Source organism: Oryctolagus cuniculus, chromosome 3, assembly GCF_051225735.1.
Source record: "Oryctolagus cuniculus isolate XC-2025 breed Fujian yellow rabbit chromosome 3, ASM5122573v1, whole genome shotgun sequence".
Taxonomy (NCBI): Eukaryota; Metazoa; Chordata; class Mammalia; order Lagomorpha; family Leporidae; genus Oryctolagus; species Oryctolagus cuniculus.
The window spans coordinates 70,804,417-70,822,155 of NC_142869.1; the positions used below are offsets into that span (position 1 = coordinate 70,804,417).

At 44.7% G+C, this 17,739-nt stretch overlaps 2 protein-coding genes across 3 annotated transcripts in view; one reads left to right on the forward strand and one right to left on the reverse strand.

Moving 5' to 3' along the window:
• The window catches only part of MYO3B (myosin IIIB), a 474,261-nt gene that overhangs the window by 395,885 nt on the left and 60,637 nt on the right, over positions 1 to 17,739 (reverse strand). The window lies entirely within an intron of this gene.
• LOC100344475 (cleavage stimulation factor subunit 2 tau variant-like) lies at positions 9,786 to 11,817 on the forward strand. The gene is given in 3 exon segments (XM_008258721.5): positions 9,786 to 10,276; positions 10,278 to 10,483; positions 10,486 to 11,817. Coding segments are annotated over 3 exon segments (1,797 nt in total). The 5' UTR covers positions 9,786 to 9,827; the 3' UTR covers positions 11,628 to 11,817.

Below are 17,739 nucleotides of genomic sequence, written 5' to 3' on the forward strand. Positions count from 1 at the left end.
TTGAAAGTTGAGGGAGCTACTGATCCTTAGGGATCTGTGTCCACCCAGAGGGAAATGTGGGTTGGTAAGGACAGGAAAACCCTTTGTCAGGAGACAGGAAAAGTTACAGAAATAGATGAAGGCCCATTAGGAAACCACCTCCAAAGGTTCTTCTGGTACATCCTGACAGGGTTCAACATCTGAGTTTTGTAAAACCTTCAGTAGCTCTCTTTAAGCATTGCCCTCACTAATTATCTACTCTCACGAGTCTTCATTTTCCACCTCTCCACTTGCCCTTCCGCTTAACCTGATTCTCCCACATGACAGCTGGAACCCCCCTTTCACTGCCAATCTGCACTCACGGCCCTGAAATGCACTTACAGCTAGCTTCTGCCCCGGCTTCTGCTCCTTACTCTGCTACTGCTCCCTTCCAAAATTAGACAGTCCTCAAAGGGTTCTTAAATGTCAAATCCAAGAAGCGTTCCCTTTTCAACTGTCATTGTATTCACCCTTTAGGGGTATACGACAGTAATGAGAATAGTAGTTGTGACTGATTGAGCACCTGCTACATGCCAGGGTGCACTGCCATATCCTCTCTTTTTCTCACAGCTCCCACTAATACTAATACCATGTCAGTTAGGAGAGTTCCCATAACAAACGCAACAATCACATGACCAGCAAGTGGAAGACCCAGGATTCAAATCCAGGAATGCTTTTGTGATGAATTAAAGATGGCTGCAAATTCTCCACCATGCCTCTCTTGGGAAATTGGAGGCGTTGTCCTCCCCTTGACCCCTGGCTGGCCTTGTGATTTGTTCTGATCGAGGAGAATGTGGAAGAAGAAGAAGTGACATGTGTGACTTCCAAGGCTCTGCCGTAACAGGTCCACAGCTCTGCTTTCACACACACAGAGACACTCCCTCTTCAAAGCCAGTGGGAAACCAAAATACCCTGAGACCACCAGGCAGTGCTGAGGCTGGGCAGAGTCGAGACCATGCTGAGGGGCACTGGCGCACTCCATGAGGACTTCTTGCCCCTTCCAGCCCCACCCAAATGCCAGCTGAACGCTACAGTGACACCATCCAGAACAGAACACCCCCCTCCCCAGCCCAACCCTGTCTGAATCCCTGACCCACACAATCAGGAAGAGTCACAAACTGCTGTTTACACCCCCAAGCTTTAGCGTTGTATGTTACACAGCAGTGAATCTGATCCCAAAAATCTGTGCTCCCTGGCCTCCCTAATTTTGACCATCCCCTCACCAATTTCCATCAAGCCAACATATCATATCCTCCCATGTTTTAAGACTCATTTAATGACATAACAATCCTCAGTTATATCAAACCATTTTTTTAAGGTAAAACATTTTGAGTACATAGGATACCTAAAATGTGGTGCTAGGAGCTACGACAGACGTGAAGATTCACGAATATACAATCCTAGCCTTCACAGGTCCTATATTCAGAGAGGAGAGTCAAAGGCACAAATGGCCCCAAACACGCAAAGGTAGGTGGGAGGTGCTGAACAAGTAGAGGGCAGGCCCAGAGTTCTGCCTGGGACCCCACATGGAGAAAGTGGCCGCAATGCAGTTAGTAGAAGCATATCCACCCAAATGTGATTTCTCCCGGGCCCACAGACCCTGCTGCACCACACCTCACTAGTCACATCCTCTGCTTGGTGCTAACTGGCTTGTAGCAATCCCGTTACAGCCGCCTCACCTTCCCCTTGCCCCTCACCTCTCATTTTCTCCAGTACGTCCTTATTCTGGCTCTTGAAGGATCTTTCGAAAACACAGGTGGAATTCTCGATGTTGTTCTCAAAAGCAGCTAAGGGCTTCCAAGTCCCTGGAGTTCGTGGCCACCAAGTCCCTCGGGACTCTGTTTTCTGAGGTCACCTTCCAGCCCCACTTACCCAGCAACTCCAGGCCTGGACCCCATTTTGCACAGCCTCTCCTTGGCTCAGGCTCTTACTCCAGTCCTGAAAGGTCAGCGTTGCTACCCTCACTGTTCTCACTGAAACTCTACCCTTTGGGGGCTCAACCCAAATGAGGTATGGCCCTGGGAATTCCTCGATCTTCTTGATCAGAAATGTTCATACCTCCCTTTCCTTCCCACAGCCTTGCTTTACACCTCCACTCGGTTCTGCCTGATGTGGACCCTCGGTTACATGAGAGAGTTTCAAACGCACTGAACTCCTGGGGGAGACGTCCTGCCTGTCCGATCACTCATCTCCTTGGCCTTGAAGTGTCCTTCATACCTCACCCGTATTTATATGCAAACATTCCATTGAGGTTATTCCAGATTCTAATTCCAATCATCCTAGGGGCCGGCGCCATGGCTCACTTGGTTAATCTTCCATCTGCAGCGCTGGCATCCCATATGGGCGCTTGGTTCTAGTCCCGGTTGTTTCTCTTCCAGTACAGCTCTCTGCTGTGGCCCGGGAGTGCAGTGGAGCATGGCCCAAGTGCTTGGCCCCCAGCACCCACATGGGAGACCAGGAAGAAGCACCTGGCTCCTGGCTTTGGATCGGCGCAGGGCCGGCTGTAGCGGCCATTTGGGGAGTGAACCAACGGAAGGAAGACCTTTCTCTCTCTCTCTCCCTCTCACTGTCTATAACTCTGTCAAATAAAATAAATAAATAAATAATTCCAATCATCCTAAACACATATGTATCTGACTTTGAACTCTGACGAAACCTAATTTATATCATTCTTAGACACTTATATGCTCAGCCCCAAAGATGCAGATTAGCTCCTCAGAGTACCAAAACATCCTATGAGAGGTGAAACAATGCCAAACACAGCACAGTGCCAGGACACCGTGGTTCCCTCAGACATGTTTTTATACCACGTGTACCTCATAGTGAAAGACCACACCACATGGGTGCTGCTAACATGTACCACCCACAGTATTATGCTTGTATACGGGGAGCTCACCCACTTACAATCCCCACATGTCCAGATGGCCACTGAAACTTACAAAATGTATTGTGCATCTTCCCTTCCAGCCACCATCCTCATTTTTCTGTCCCCTTTTAGAGAAAGTATCTCAAATTGATTGTCTATTCTCATATCTCAAGTTCCTGGTTTCGTTCCCCCTCTCTTTTTATTTTGAAATATAAAACATGTATAATATAACACTAGTATAATCACCCTCCAGATCAAGAAATAGAATATTGCCAACATCCCAGACCCCACACTGATAAGGTTTTTATCCCCCATAGCTCATCAAAACACTTTGGGACATCACCAGTTCTCTCCATATTCTCAGATCCAGTGGTCAAACCCAGCCTTCACCTTACTTCACTCAGGAGGATTTGATACAATTGATCAGTCTTTCCACCTCCTTCCCCTCCCTACCTTTTCTTCATTGCTTCTGGAATATCACCCTCTTTTATTTTTCCTCTTACCTCAGTGTCTACTCCTCCAACTGCATTCCTGGTTTCCCTTCCTCTTTCTCACCTCTGCACCCGCGAGGAGCCTCCAGATCTCCTCTTCCTTATCTACCAGGAATCTAGGGTATTTACCCTAGACACAGCTTGCTGCCTTTTGCTTTCCTTCCCATTGCTCAAATGAAGTCTCTTGTCCCAAGATGCTAAATACCATCTCAATGCTGATGGCTCCCACATTTAGCTATCTAATCTAGATGTCCCCTCTGAACTCCAGACTCCTGTGTCAACTTGCTACACGACACCTCTACTCAGTGACAAATCTCCATCTCAAACTTAATGACTGAAATAGAATTCTCAATTCCTAACACATCTGCCCAGCGAGTCAGCTTCTCCCACAATCATCACAGCTTGAAAAATGGCAACCCCTGTTTTCTAGTTACTCAAGCCAAAAGCCTTGATATTTTCATTGTGTCCTCTCATTCCTTACATTGAATCCATAAGCAATCCTATCAACTCTGCCTTCAACTATAGCCATAACTCATCTATTTCCCACCCCTTCCACTCTGTTCCCAGCTGTCATTCTCTGTTACCTGGATTATTACAGGAGCCTCTCACTTTGTGTAAATACCTCCCCTCTCACCACGTTCCCTTCCCTTACATTCTGTTCTTCATGTAATATCCAGAAGATTGCTTTGAATACAAGTCACTTAATGTTACTTCACTACTACAAGCCCTAATGGCTGTTCCTCTCATTCATAGAAAAATACAAAATCATTACATTGACCAACAAGGCTGTACATAATCTGTCCCCAGTTCTATCAGTGGCATCTTCTACTCTCATTCTCCTTGCTATTCCTAACATACGCCATCACATTCCCAGGCCTTTGCACTTAGATTTACCCTAGACACAGCTTGTTTCCTTATATCCTTGGGACTTTATCTTACCACAGAAGCCTTCTCTTAACACTTCATATAATAGCAAGCCCCACCCCAACTGTCACTCTCTATTCTCCCTATCCTAGTTTATTTTCCTTCAGACAGGCACCAAGCATCAGGCAGATATTATTGTTTGTTGGTTTGTCTATTATTGCTCTTCCTCTAGTAGTTAGCTCCATGGGCACAGAGACTCTGTTTTGGTTAATCTGTGCCAAATAGAGTGCTTTCTCACAGTCAATGCTCAACAAATATTAAATGATTTAAGAAATTAGTTCTCAGCATCAACTTGCAGTCCATTTGTAAGTAGGTCACCATTCACACACATGCTCCTCGAGAACTGAAGCAGTTTTCATCAGAAACCTCTTACACTTTGCCAAACTCATTTGGCAAACTTCTTTCCCCTGGGGTCATTGCTGCCTTACTTGCAATTTTGTATCAGGTACGTTATTTTTAAACTCCTTTTGAGTTGGAGAATATATCCATACCAAACCAATGAACTATATCCCTGTTGAGACACATACTTAGTTACAGCTGAGTAATCTTTTTTTTTTCCTTTTTAATAGACACTGAAGGGTCAAAGTGTGAATTTTGGGAGGAAGGGAATAAAATGCAGAACCAGAAGGAGGCTACAATCTCCATTATCATCAAAGCAAAGACGCAACATGCGTTCTACTTGTTTCTTTGAAGTCATTGACAGAAGATGAACTGAGCCACATTAAGGTGGATCACCAAGGAGGAACAGCCACAAACCTAATGGAGAGGGAGACAAGTCAGGTCCCCCGCATTTACTTCACCTTACCTTGAGCTTAGAGTCAGAATGTGTGAGACCTAGCTCTGAGTCTCTCTAACTAGCCATAGCATGCAGGAAAACTCACAACCAGCCTCCAGGCTTCTTCCTCCATATGACTGTGCTGGGTTCTAGCAGAAGGTTTAAATGTGTTTGGAACCTGCGACCCTTTCAGAACCATGGGCTGTTGCATTAAGCTCCCAAGGACTTCCATGACAAAGCACCACAACTAGATGGCTTACAATAATAGAAAGGTGTTGCCCCATAGTTCTGGAGCTTAAAGTCCAAACCCAAGGTGTTGACAGGGCCATCGGCTTTCTAAAACCCACTGGGAAAGGATCCTTCCTTACCTCGTTCAGCTTCTGTCACCCACGTGTTCCTTGGCTTATGGAGTCTTTGTCTTCCCTCTGTGTCTGTCTCACGTCCAAATTAATCCTTACTCACGAGGACACCAATCATATGGAATTAGGACTCACCCTACTACTTCTGTAAAGATCCTGTTTCCAAAGAAGGTCACATCTGGAGGCACTGGGGGCTGAATCTTCCACGGATCTTTTTTGAAAAACATTTCCTAAAAATGGTGCACTGGGAGCTCAATCTTGGGGACTTTACAGACCCTTGAAGCCTGCCTTCTGCCACTGTCTTTTATTAATCACATATCTTCAAGAAAGCCATACCTCTGAGCCCTGAATCCTCAGCTCTAACATGAAAAATACCCTATCAGAACTGCAGTGACAATTCAGAGAAATTGTATATAGGACAATGAACATACGCTCGAAAGGACAAACAACTGTAAAAGAGCCACATATGGTGCTGTTACTAGTTTAGAACAGTTGGACTCCAGATTTTTTTATTACATACTTTATCAATAAGAAGTGTTCAAGTGCATATTCCAATAACTAGTTCCTCCCTCATCAATTATGTACAAGTGTTAATGAATTTTAAAAATGAATAAAATGAAATCAATGCATTTTAACAGTATTACAAAGTATTTTGCAGTGAAATTGCAGCACTTGATCTTTCTGTCCTGAATGCTGATTCATGTTGATGGCGTCATGCTAAACCCTCACGCAGAGAATACACCCGGGAAGAACCACCATTAACAATGGTGGTAATAAATTGTATTTCAAATAGTCTTCATGTCCAATGTGAGTTTCATAAATGATCTCTTGGCAGATCCTATCGGTCTGTCATTGTTCTTAACCTCACATGGCTGATGGAGAATTTGTCCTGGGAACAGACATGTGATCAGCTCAGCCATGATTTCTGTCATCACTCATGCTTGCAACTGTGGGACTAGATTCAGTCTGAGGTTTCTAGGTAGAAATCTTTTAAGGCTATTTGTCGTTTTTGCAATGGTCTCTTTAGTTGAAACTCAATGTCATTTGCCATAGAACCATGTAAGGAGGCACTGTGCTTTCTAAGGCTCTAAGACAGAGCCCACAGATGGGACCTCCTTAGCCCCTGGGCAGCAGAGCTCCCTTGTGGGTCCATCTGCCAAAAAGTGGGGTGGGGAGACACATTTCTCTCTCTCCAACCACCCTGCAATGGTGCTCTGTAACAAACTGATAGAGAGCAGGTGCCATTTTGGACATATGTAACAGCTGCACCAGCCCATGTCTGTGTCCAGCAACCAGCCAAGCAGAGACTCTTGAAGTCTGGTGGGGAGAACAGACAGGGGGGCTGGGTACTCTTCACTGTGGGAGGCTTGTATGCCTGGACTGTGAAAACACTGAGGCTGCATGGGAGGACTCAGGGTATGCTGGAACTTTGGGCAGTCACTGTGGGAGGCTACACATGCTGAGCCCTCTCTGGTGAGGGACACAGCTGGGGAATCTGAGCTTACACCGAGGACTGCACAGATTCTTTATATGGCCCTTGTGGCAAAGTGGATGAATAATATACCAACTGGGGCTGGCGGCCAGGTACTGATCTCGTTTGAGGAGGGAAGCTCAGTTGAGTATATGCCAACAGATGAGAACAAACCTCCCCACTGATTAAAAATAAAAGGGATTTACCATGCTAAACCTGGAGAACTAAACAAAGCTCCCTGGCCACACCCACCACATGCCTCTAGATATTCACTGAAAGCAGACACTCCACTAATCTATAGAAATATAGTACAAAGATAAAAGCCACTACCGAGAAAAAAACGAAGAACCCGTAAGTATCTCCACAAATGCCAAATAACAAACACACCAATTCAAGAAACAAGAATAACGAAGACAACATGATGCCCCCAAAAGAACACAACACTTCAGTACTAGGTTGTAAAGATGACGATATTGAAGAAAATTTCATCATACAGTTGTAGAAAATACATTCTTCTCACCAGTGCGTGGAACTTTCTCTAGGATTGACCACATGCTAGGCCAGCAAATCTCAGCAAATTCAAAAAAATCAAAATCATACCATGCATCTTCTCAGATCACAATGCAATGAAGCTGGAAATCAGCAACTCAGGAATCATTAGGACATATACAAACACATGGAGATGGAACAACATGCTCCAGAATGAATAGTGGGTCATAGAAGAAATCAAAGTTTCTATAAACAAAGATGACAATACAGCATATCAAAATTTATGGGATACAGCAAAAGCAGTGTTAAGAGGAAAGTTTAGAGCAATTGGTGCCTACATCAAGAAATTGGAAAGGCACCAAATAAATGAGCTATCAATGCATCTCAAGGGTCCAGAAAAACAACGGCAAACCAAACCCAAAACTAGTAGAAGAGAAATAATTAAAATCATAGAAGAAATCAACATAATTGAAACAAAAAAATACAAAATATAAGCAAAATGAAGAGCTGGGGTTTTTGTTTGTTTGTTTTTGAAAAAATAAATTGACACACCATTGGCCCAACTAACCAAAAAAAGAGAGAAAACCAAGTCAATACAATTACAGATGAAAAATGAAATATAACAACAGATACCACAGAAATAAAAAGAGTCATCAGAAATTACTACAAAGAGCTATATGCCAACAAACTGGGAAACCTAGAAGAAATGGATATATTCCTGGACACATATTACCTACTTAAATTGAGTCATGAAGACAAACCTACTACCAAGATGGAAACTGAATCAGTAATAAAGACCCCCCCCCCCCAACAAATAAAAGGCTAGGACCAGATGGCTTCACTGCTGAATTCTATCAGACATTTAAAGAACTAACTCCAATTCTTCTCAAGCTATTCAAAACAATTGAAGGGGAGAGAAAGCTCCCAAATTCTTTCTATGAAGCCAGCAGTATCTTAGTTCCTAAACCTGAAAAAGATGCAAGAGAGAGAGAGAGAGACAGAGAACTACAGACCAATTTCCCTGATGAACATAGACAGAAAAACCCTCAGCAACATTCTAGCCAATCGAATCCAACAACATATCAGAAAGATCATTCAACTGGACCAAGTGGGATTTATCCCTGGTATGCAGGGATGGCTCAATCAACGTGATACATCATATTAACAAACTGCTGGGACCGGCACTGTGGTGTAGCAAGTTAACACCCTGGCCTAAAGTGCCAGCATTCCATATGGGCACCGGTTTGAGACCCAGCTGCTCCTCTTCTGATCCAGCTCTCTGCTATGGCCTGGGAAAGCAGTAGAAGATGATCCAGGTCCTTGGGCCCCTGCACCCATGTGGGAGACCTGGAAAAAGCTCCTGGCTTCAGATCGGCGCAGCTCCAGCTGTTGCGGCCAATTGGGGAGTGAACCGTCATATGGAAGACCTCTCTCTCTCTCTCTCTCTCTCCCTCTCTCTGCCTCTCCTCTCTCTGTGTAACTCTGACTTGCAAATAAATAAATAAATCTTTAAAAAAAATCTGTTGAACAAAAACCATATGATTATCTCAATAGATGAAGAGAAAATATTTGATGAAGGATGAAAACTCTAAGCAAACAGGGTATAGAAGGAATATTTCTCAACACAATCTAGGCAACTTATGACAAATCCATGGCTGGCATCATATAAAATGGGGAAAAGTTGGAAGCATTCCCACTGAGATCCTGTATCAGACAAGGATGCCCATTCTCACCACCGCTATTCAAATATAGTCCTGGAAGTTTTAGGCACAGCCATTAAAGCAAGAAAAATAAATCAAAGAGATACAAATTGGGAAGGAAGAAGTCAAACTATCCCTATTTGCAGATGACATGATTCTATAAATAGGAGATCCAAAATACTCCACCAAGAGACTATTAGAACTCAGAAGAGTTTGGTAAAGTAATAGGATATAAAATCAATACACAAAAATCAACAGCTTTTGTATACACATACAATGCCACAGCTGAGGAAGAATTTCTAAAATCAATGCCATTCACAATAGCTACAAAAATTCAAATACTTTGTAAAAATTTAACCAAGGTTGTCAAAGATCTTTAAAATGAGAATTACAAAACTTTAAAGAAAGAAATAGAAGAAGATACCCAAAAATGGAAAAATCTCCATGTTCATGGATTGGAAGAATCAATATCATCAAAATGTCCATTCTTCCAAAAGCAATTTACAGAGTCAATGCAATACCAATCAAAATACCAAAAACATTCTTCTTAGATCTAGAAAAAATGATGCTGAAATTGTTATGGAATCACAGGAGACCTCGACTAGCTAAAGCAATCTTATACAACAAAAATAAAGCCAGAGGCATTACAAAACCAGATTACAAAGACATACTACAAGGGGCCAAAGGACGACTCCTGCAAGAATCCGCCGTCTGCCTTGAGTACGGCCGGAATCATGTCGAGTTTAGCGGTGAGAGACCTGGCCATGGATCGATCACTGCGTTCCATGTTCGTGGGGAACATTCCGTATGAGGCGACTGAGGAGCAGTTAAAGGACATTTTCTCCGAGGTCGGTTCGGTGGTCAGTTTCCGGCTGGTGTACGATAGAGAGATGGGAAAACCTAAGGGTTATGGCTTCTGTGAGTACCAAGACCAGGAGACCGCGCTTAGTGCCATGCGGAACCTCAATGAGCGGGAGTTCAGTGGGCGAGCACTTCGGGTGGACAATGCTGCCAGTGAGAAGAATAAGGAGGAGTTAAAGAGCCTGGGGCCTGCGGCACCCATCATTGACTCACCCTATGGGGACCCCATCGATCCAGAAGATGCCCCTGAATCGATTACCAGAGCGGTCGCCAGTCTCCCCCCGGAGCAGATGTTTGAGCTGATGAAGCAGATGAAGCTCTGTGCAAAACAGTCACCAGGAAGCGCGCAACATGCTACTTCAAAACCCGCAGCTGGCTTACGCGCTGCTGCAGGCGCAAGTGGTGATGAGAATCATGGATCCAGAGATTGCTCTGAAAATTCTGCATCGGAAAATACACGTCACACCGCTGATCCCAGGCAAATCTCAGCCCGTCGCTGGCCCTGTGCCGGACCCCGTGCCGGGCCCCGGCCCTGCCCAGCACCGAATGTTCTGCTGAATCAGCAGAATCCTCCAGCCCCTCAGCCTCAGCATTTGGCTAGAAGACCAATCAAAGACATTCCTCCTCTGATGCAGACTCCCATCCAAGGTGGAATTCCAGCTCCCGGACCCATACCAGCGGCAGTCCCCGGCCCTGGCCCTGGCGCCTTAGCTCCCGGAGGAGCAATGCAACCCCAAGTCGGAATGCCAGGGGTTGGCCTAGTGCCTTTAGAGCGGGGACAAGTGCAGATGTCAGATCCTAGAGCTCCTATGCCGCATGGACCCATGACTGCCGGCGGCCTGCCTCCCCGCGGACTGCTGGGAGATGCTCCAAATGACCCACGTGGAGGGACGCTGCTTTCAGTCACTGGAGAAGTGGAGTCTCGAGGTTACCTGGGCCCACCCCATCAGGGTCCCCCCATGCACCATCCCTCTGGTCATGACGGCCGCGGCCCTTCCTCACATGAGATGAGGGGAGGGCCGTTAGGAGACCCCAGAATGCTAATTGGAGAACCCAGAGGACCCATGTTGGATCAAAGGGGTTTACCTATGGATGGTAGAGTTAGTAGAGATTCTCGAGTGATGGAGACTCGAGCCATGGAAACTGATGTCTTAGAGTCACGAGTGATGGAAAGAAGAGGCATGGAGACTTGTGCAATGGAAGCCAGAGGCATGGATACAAGAGGACTGGAGATGAGGGGCCCCGTCCCCAGTTCGCGAGGCCATATGACCGGTGGAATGCCAGGCCCTGGGCCCATTAACATAGGGGCAGCTGGCCCTCAGGGACCCAGACAGGTCCCAAGCATTTCCAGTGTGGGGAATCCTGGAGGTGGCATGCAGGGGGCGGGCGTGCAGGGAGCGGGCATGCAAGGAGGAGGAATGCAGGGGGCAGGCATGCAAGGAGTGGGCATCCAAGGAGCAGGTATGCAGGGGGCAGGTAAGCAAGGTGCAAGCCAGCCTAGCAGTTTTAGTCCTGGGCAGAGCCAGGTAACTCCACAGGACCAAGAAAAGGCAGCTTTGATTACGCAGGTTCTTCAGCTAACTGCAGATCAGATTGCCATGCTACCTCCTGAGCAAAGGCAGAGTATTCTGATTTTAAAGGAGCAAATCCAGAAATCCACTGGAGCTTCCTAAAAGGGTTTAGAAAATGAGTGGCTTATAGTTTATTTTCAGTTTATTCCTAGCATGGAGAATGGGTAAAAAGCTGACTTGTGTATTCCCACACTTTAATGATTACAGTTGCCCTTCTACAACCTTATTTCTTCTTGTCTTTATTTCTGTTTTTGTTTTTAATTGAGGGTAGGGGAAGGGATGGGTTGGGTCTGTTCACTTTAAGTCTCTGTAAATATCCAAAAGTAACTTCGAATATGATTATTATACCACATAAAAATATGCGGCAATGTCAATGTGTGTACAATATGTTAAATGCATTTTTGAAATACTGAGTTAAAACTGTGAAAACTGCATCTAAGGACTAAAAGGTGACTTGTTAAAATGGTAATGTATTCAGATAGTTTAAGATTTTTGGTTGTGTATCAAAGACATTTATTTCCAAATTAGAATTTTTGGTAAGCTATTTAGACTACAAAACCTTACTTTGGAGGCACTAGAACACTGTATTAGGTTAAGTATTATGTAAGTTGTTTTGGAATTGTTTTAAAATGTTAGAGCCAACAGATTAAGTTGAAACTTGTGTTGTTGGAACTGTCTGCCTCAAAAAATATCAAGGATTGCATCTGGTTTGATGTTGCTTCATTGAACCCATCCTTAAGAAACCAGCAAGATTCTGGTTTGGCTGCAAGTGTGATGGTTTTGCTGAGACAGTTCCAGGATCAACCAAATTACTTAAGTCGGCTCTGATGAGACCCAGTACTTTCCTGGCACCTTCCTATTTCTCAATAATCTGTAAGCCCTAAATCTGACTCTGAGTAGTTCTCTGACAGTCTTCCCCAAAATAAATGATGAGGCAAAAAAAAAAAAAAAAAAAAAGACATACTACAAGGCAGTTATAATCAAACAGCCTGGTACTGGTACAAAAACAGATGGATAAACTAATTTAACAGAATAGAAATGTCAGAAATCAATCCAAGCATCTACAACCAACTTATATTTGACCAAGGAGCTAAAAACCAATCCCTGGAGCAAGGACAGTCTCTTCAACAAATGGTGCTGGGAAAACTGGATTTCCATGTGCAGAAGGATGAAGCAGGACCCCTACCTTATATCTTACACAAAAATCTATTCAAAATGGATGAAAGACCTAAATCTATGACCTGATACCATCAAATTATTAGAGAACATTGGGGAAGCCCTACAAGACATTGGCACAGGCAAAGACTTCTTGGAAAAGACCCCAGAGGCACAGGCAATCAAAGGCAAAATTCACAAATGGGATTAAATCAAATTGGAGAAGCTTCTATACTACAAAAGTAATACTCAGGAAAGTGAAGAGGCAACAGACAGAACAAGAGAAATTATTTGCAAACGATGCAAATGATAAAGGATTAATAATCAGAATATATAAAGAGATCAGGAAACTCTACAACAACAAAACAAATAACCCAGTGAAGAAATGGGTAAAGGATCTAAACACAAAATTTTCAAAAGAGGAAATCCAAATGGCCTACAGACACATGAAAAAATGTTTAGGATCAGTAGCTGTCAGAGAAATGCAAATCAAAACCACAATGAGGTTTCACCTCACCCCAGTTACAATGGCTTCCATGCAGAAATCAACAAACAACAAATGCTGGCGAAGATGTGGGGAGAAAGGTACACTAATCCACTGTTGGTGGGAATGTAAATTGCTAAAACCACTATGGAAGACAGTTTGGAGATACCTCAGAAATCTGAATGTAGACCTACCATATGACCCAGCCATCCCACACCTGGGAATTTACCCAGGAGAAATGAAATCAGCATATGAAAGAGTTATCTGCACCCCCGTGTTTATTACAATTCAATTCACAATAGCTAAGACATGAAATCAACCTAAATGCCCATCAACTGAAGACTGTATGAAGAAATTATGGATATGTACTCTATGGAATACTACACAGTGGTAAAAAAAATGAAATATAGTCATTTGCAACAAAATGGATGAATCTGGAAAATAGTATACTTAGTGAAATAAGCCAAAGGGACAAATACCATATGCTCTCCCTGATTTGTGATAACTAATAGAGCACCTAAAAGGAAATCTGTAGAAGTGAAATAGGTACTTTGAGAAGCAATGACTTGAACAGCCCTTGTCTTGACTGTCAAATAACAGTTTTTGTTTTTTTTTCTTTTCTCTTCATATTATTTGTTGAACTTTTTTTACTGCTTTTTTTTTTAAAGATTTTATTTATTTATTTGCAAGTCAGAGTTACACAGAGAGAGGAGAGGCAAAAGAGAGAGAGAGGTCTTCCATCTGATGGTTCACTCCCCAATTGGCCACAACGGCCAGAGCTGTGTTGATCTGAAGCCAGGAGCCAGGAGCTTTTTTTTTTTTTTTTGACAGGCAGAGTGGACAGTGAGAGAGAGAGACAGAGAGAAAGGTCTTCCTTTGCTGTTGGTCACCCTCCAATGGCCGCCGCGGCCGGTGCGCTGCGGCCGGCGCACCGCGCTGATCCAATGGCAGGAGCCAAGAGCCAGGTGCTTTTCCTGGTCTCCCATGGGGTGCAGGGCCCAAGCACCTGGGCCATCCTCCACTGCACTCCCGGGCCACAGCAGAGAGCTGGCCTGGAAGAGGGGCAACCGGGACAGAATCCGGCGCCCTGACCGGGACTAGAACCCGGTGTGCCGGCGCCGCTAGGCGGAGGATTAGCCTAGTGAGCCGCGGCGCCAGCCCGAGCCAGGAGCTTTTTTTCAGGTCTCCTACACGGGTGCAGGGGCCCAAGGATTTGGGCCATCCTCTACTGCTTTTCCAGGCCACAGCAGAGAGCTGGATCGGAAGTGGAGCAGTCAGGTCTCGGACCAGCGCCCTTATGGGATGCCAGCACTTCAGGCCAGGGCACAGTGCCGGCCCCTGAACTTTTTACTTAACATAGAGTTAATCATTTGTGTATAAAGTCATTAGAAAATAGATCTCAGAAAAAAAATAAGAGTGGGAATAAGAGAGACAGGAGGATGTTTGTAACTTGGCCTTGGCAGCTCATGTGAAGACCCTTGCGTGATCACTGATGTCATACATAATAGTGTTAATTGTTAAATTAACAACAGGAGTCACTGTGCACTTACTTCTCATGCAGGACCTTTGTCCTCAATGAATTATATTACGAGAATTAATTATAAAACTTGTTCTCAAGGTTTTGTGTGTGTGCATGCACAAATTGTTCTAATTTTTACTTAGTATTGAGTTAGTCTTCTGTGTATAACGTTCATTGAAATTGAATCTTAATGGAGACTGGGACTGGGAATGAGAGAGGGAGGAGGAGATGGGTGGAAATGGAGATGGGAGGGCAGGTATGGTGGGAAGAATCACTACATTCCTAAAGTTGTACTGATGAAATTTGTACTCCTTAAATAAAAGGTTTTGTTGAAAAAAAAAAAGATATCCACATCCTAAGCCCCAGTACCTGTGGCAAGGCCGCATTAGGGTTGCAGTTAAACTGGAGATGCAAAAGAGCATTTAAAACTGATTTTAAAATAGGAAAATTATCCCAGGTTTCCCAGCACAGAAAATGAAACTGATAAGAAAGCTTTGCCAGGGGATGACAACATCCCTACTCATTGTAGAAAAATAAGAGTGGGGACTAGGGCCAGCCCTGCTTCCTGAAGGGTAGTTCCTATCACTATATACATGTGTGCGCACCAGGGTGAGCCATCCAAACCTCTTCAGTGTGTCTATTACCAAAGAAGTGTCAGGATACTACAGGCAGAGCTTTTTAGTATAAATAGTACGGATTTATTGAGAAATCAGTCTTCATGTTCCTTCAATTCCCCACACAGTCATCGATCAATTAGCTGAACATTCAATGATGGCCCTCATGGGTGGCTCTTTTTGTAATGGAAGCTTTCGATTCTTGAGCTCCAAGGGAAAGGAAATTCCTTAAGGTATAAATACAACCTTGAGGTGTTTTCTTTGGTAGCACCCAGCATACAGTGAATGCTTACTAGGTCCTATTCTGCACAATGCACATTCATTAACTCCTCACAACAGCTTGGGAGGCTGAGACTATCCACATCCCCATTTTACAGCAGAGAACACTGAGACATAGAGAACTGAGTAACTTGCTCAAGTTCACACAGCTTGATGGTGATGGACCTGCTACTTGAACCCTTGCAGGCTGGCTAAAAATATTTTAAAAAGGGCGGGGTGGGGGGGGGGTCTGATTTTTAATCCCTTCCTGCATCTCTGCTCAGAATCCTGTCCCCAACATGAGAACAAGCCTGGCCACCAGATGAAGGATGAGAAAAATCACACAGAATGATTTAAGCTACCCTAACCAAGGCTATCGTAAGCCAGTCAGCCATAGCTGACTGCAGATAAACAGGCAGCCCCAGCCAGCTCAGTAGAACCACCCAAAGAATCCACAGACTCATGAGAAACAGTAAGTGATTATTGCTTTAAGCAACCAAGGATGGGGATGGTTTGGTCCATCCCAGCAGATAACTGATAGAGACACCGATACCTGACCACCACACTGTATTTTCCTTCGAATGAGGCTGGCTGCACCTGCTCTAGGATTCTCCTAGTGGGGACAGTTCCCGCTGTGACATACCTTCCTCCAGACCACCACCTCCTCTGTCTCCTTCTCTGTCTTCCCCTTGCCTAAGCACTATGCCAAGCCATTTTCTGCCTAGTTTCCTCTGGAGTCTGCAGAAACTGGGGTGCCTCAACTCTTGGGTACTATTTTGAGCTCTGTTTGCTTGCCTATCCTCTTTGCTCATCTCACCATCATTTAGGAGTGAAGTTGGAATTAGCCAAAATGAGTGGTACCAAAATAATGAAAGCAGGGTAATGAGGGAGAAAAAACAGACAGTGCTGTAAGTTAACGCCTTGCTTCTCTAGTCTTTTCTTTCTCACAGGATGGACTACTTACCCAGCACAGGTGGGCACACGCAGTCCCCGAAGGCACGCTCCTGTTTTGCCACCTGATCCCCAAATGCAACCTGCAAAGCTCAACTCTCCCTGCATACCAGGCGCACCTCCACAGGAACTAACAGCCCCAGCTGCTTGTCCCAAATTAAAAAAGAATTTGGAAATATGTTCCACAGAGAGGAAGCCTTCTGGGGCATTTCTGCCAAGCTGCCTGCAGCCACTGGGTTCCCAAAGAAGTGGAGGGTCAAGTCCTGGGTCGGGGGAGAGATGGGGGCACCCTCAAAGCCTGCTGAGGGCTGTCGGCCTCAAGCCATTAGAACAGGAATCAGAAATCTCCCAAAGAAAGAAAAGGGCTCATAAAAGATCATTGTTTTCCTACCGCAGTACTTCAAAACTTTTTGCTATTAGGCTCTTGATAAGTGCTAAATGACGCTAATTCTCCTGGCACCTCTTGCTTTATGAGTGAAGCAGGGACTGCGAGGGTTCATTGCTTAAGAAGCCAATAGCTGAGTGACCCAGGCTGCTGAAGAGAAGCCAAAGCTCCCCGGGGCAAATCCAGCGTTACTGTGCCATTAAACACCCACCACCCTGCACTCACTGCACTTCAATAATAGTTGCGTTTTAATTTCTTTTCCTTATATTTCGCAGCCTGAAGGGAAAATGTCCTGTGACAATTCTGTAATAGTAAGGCAATTACTGGTGACTCAGGGCTGCCTGCTGCCTCTGCATCCTGTCACGGCTGAGGAGCAGGCAGCGACTGTGGCTTCCCATGTAGGGATGGTTTGATTTGTGAATGAAGAGAGTCAGCATCAAAAGGCATCTTTCATTTTGAGACGCCTACATGAGATGAAAGTGCAGTCCAAGCATTCTGCTTTAGGATAAGAGTCAATTGCAGGCATGGAGTCCTGGAGGAGACGCTCAAACAGACTTGAAATGTTTCAAGAGGTGATGCCAAGCCCCTCCACATGCCACATCCAGGCAATCCAAGAGGTTCCAGACCCTGGATTCCCAGAGTCAGATCTCTTCTCTTTTTTGCCCTCCAAATTCTGCCCATTTCTCCCAGTTTACCAGTAAATAGAGGCAATAAAACTAGGGCTTCTTGAGAACAAAACCCCTGTCTTATTCCACCTTTACAATTCAAGCCCCCAACCCAAACCCAAGTTAGGAGGGACAAAGTTGAACATATCCTAGAGTAGAAGACTTGAGCATTCCCAAACTCCT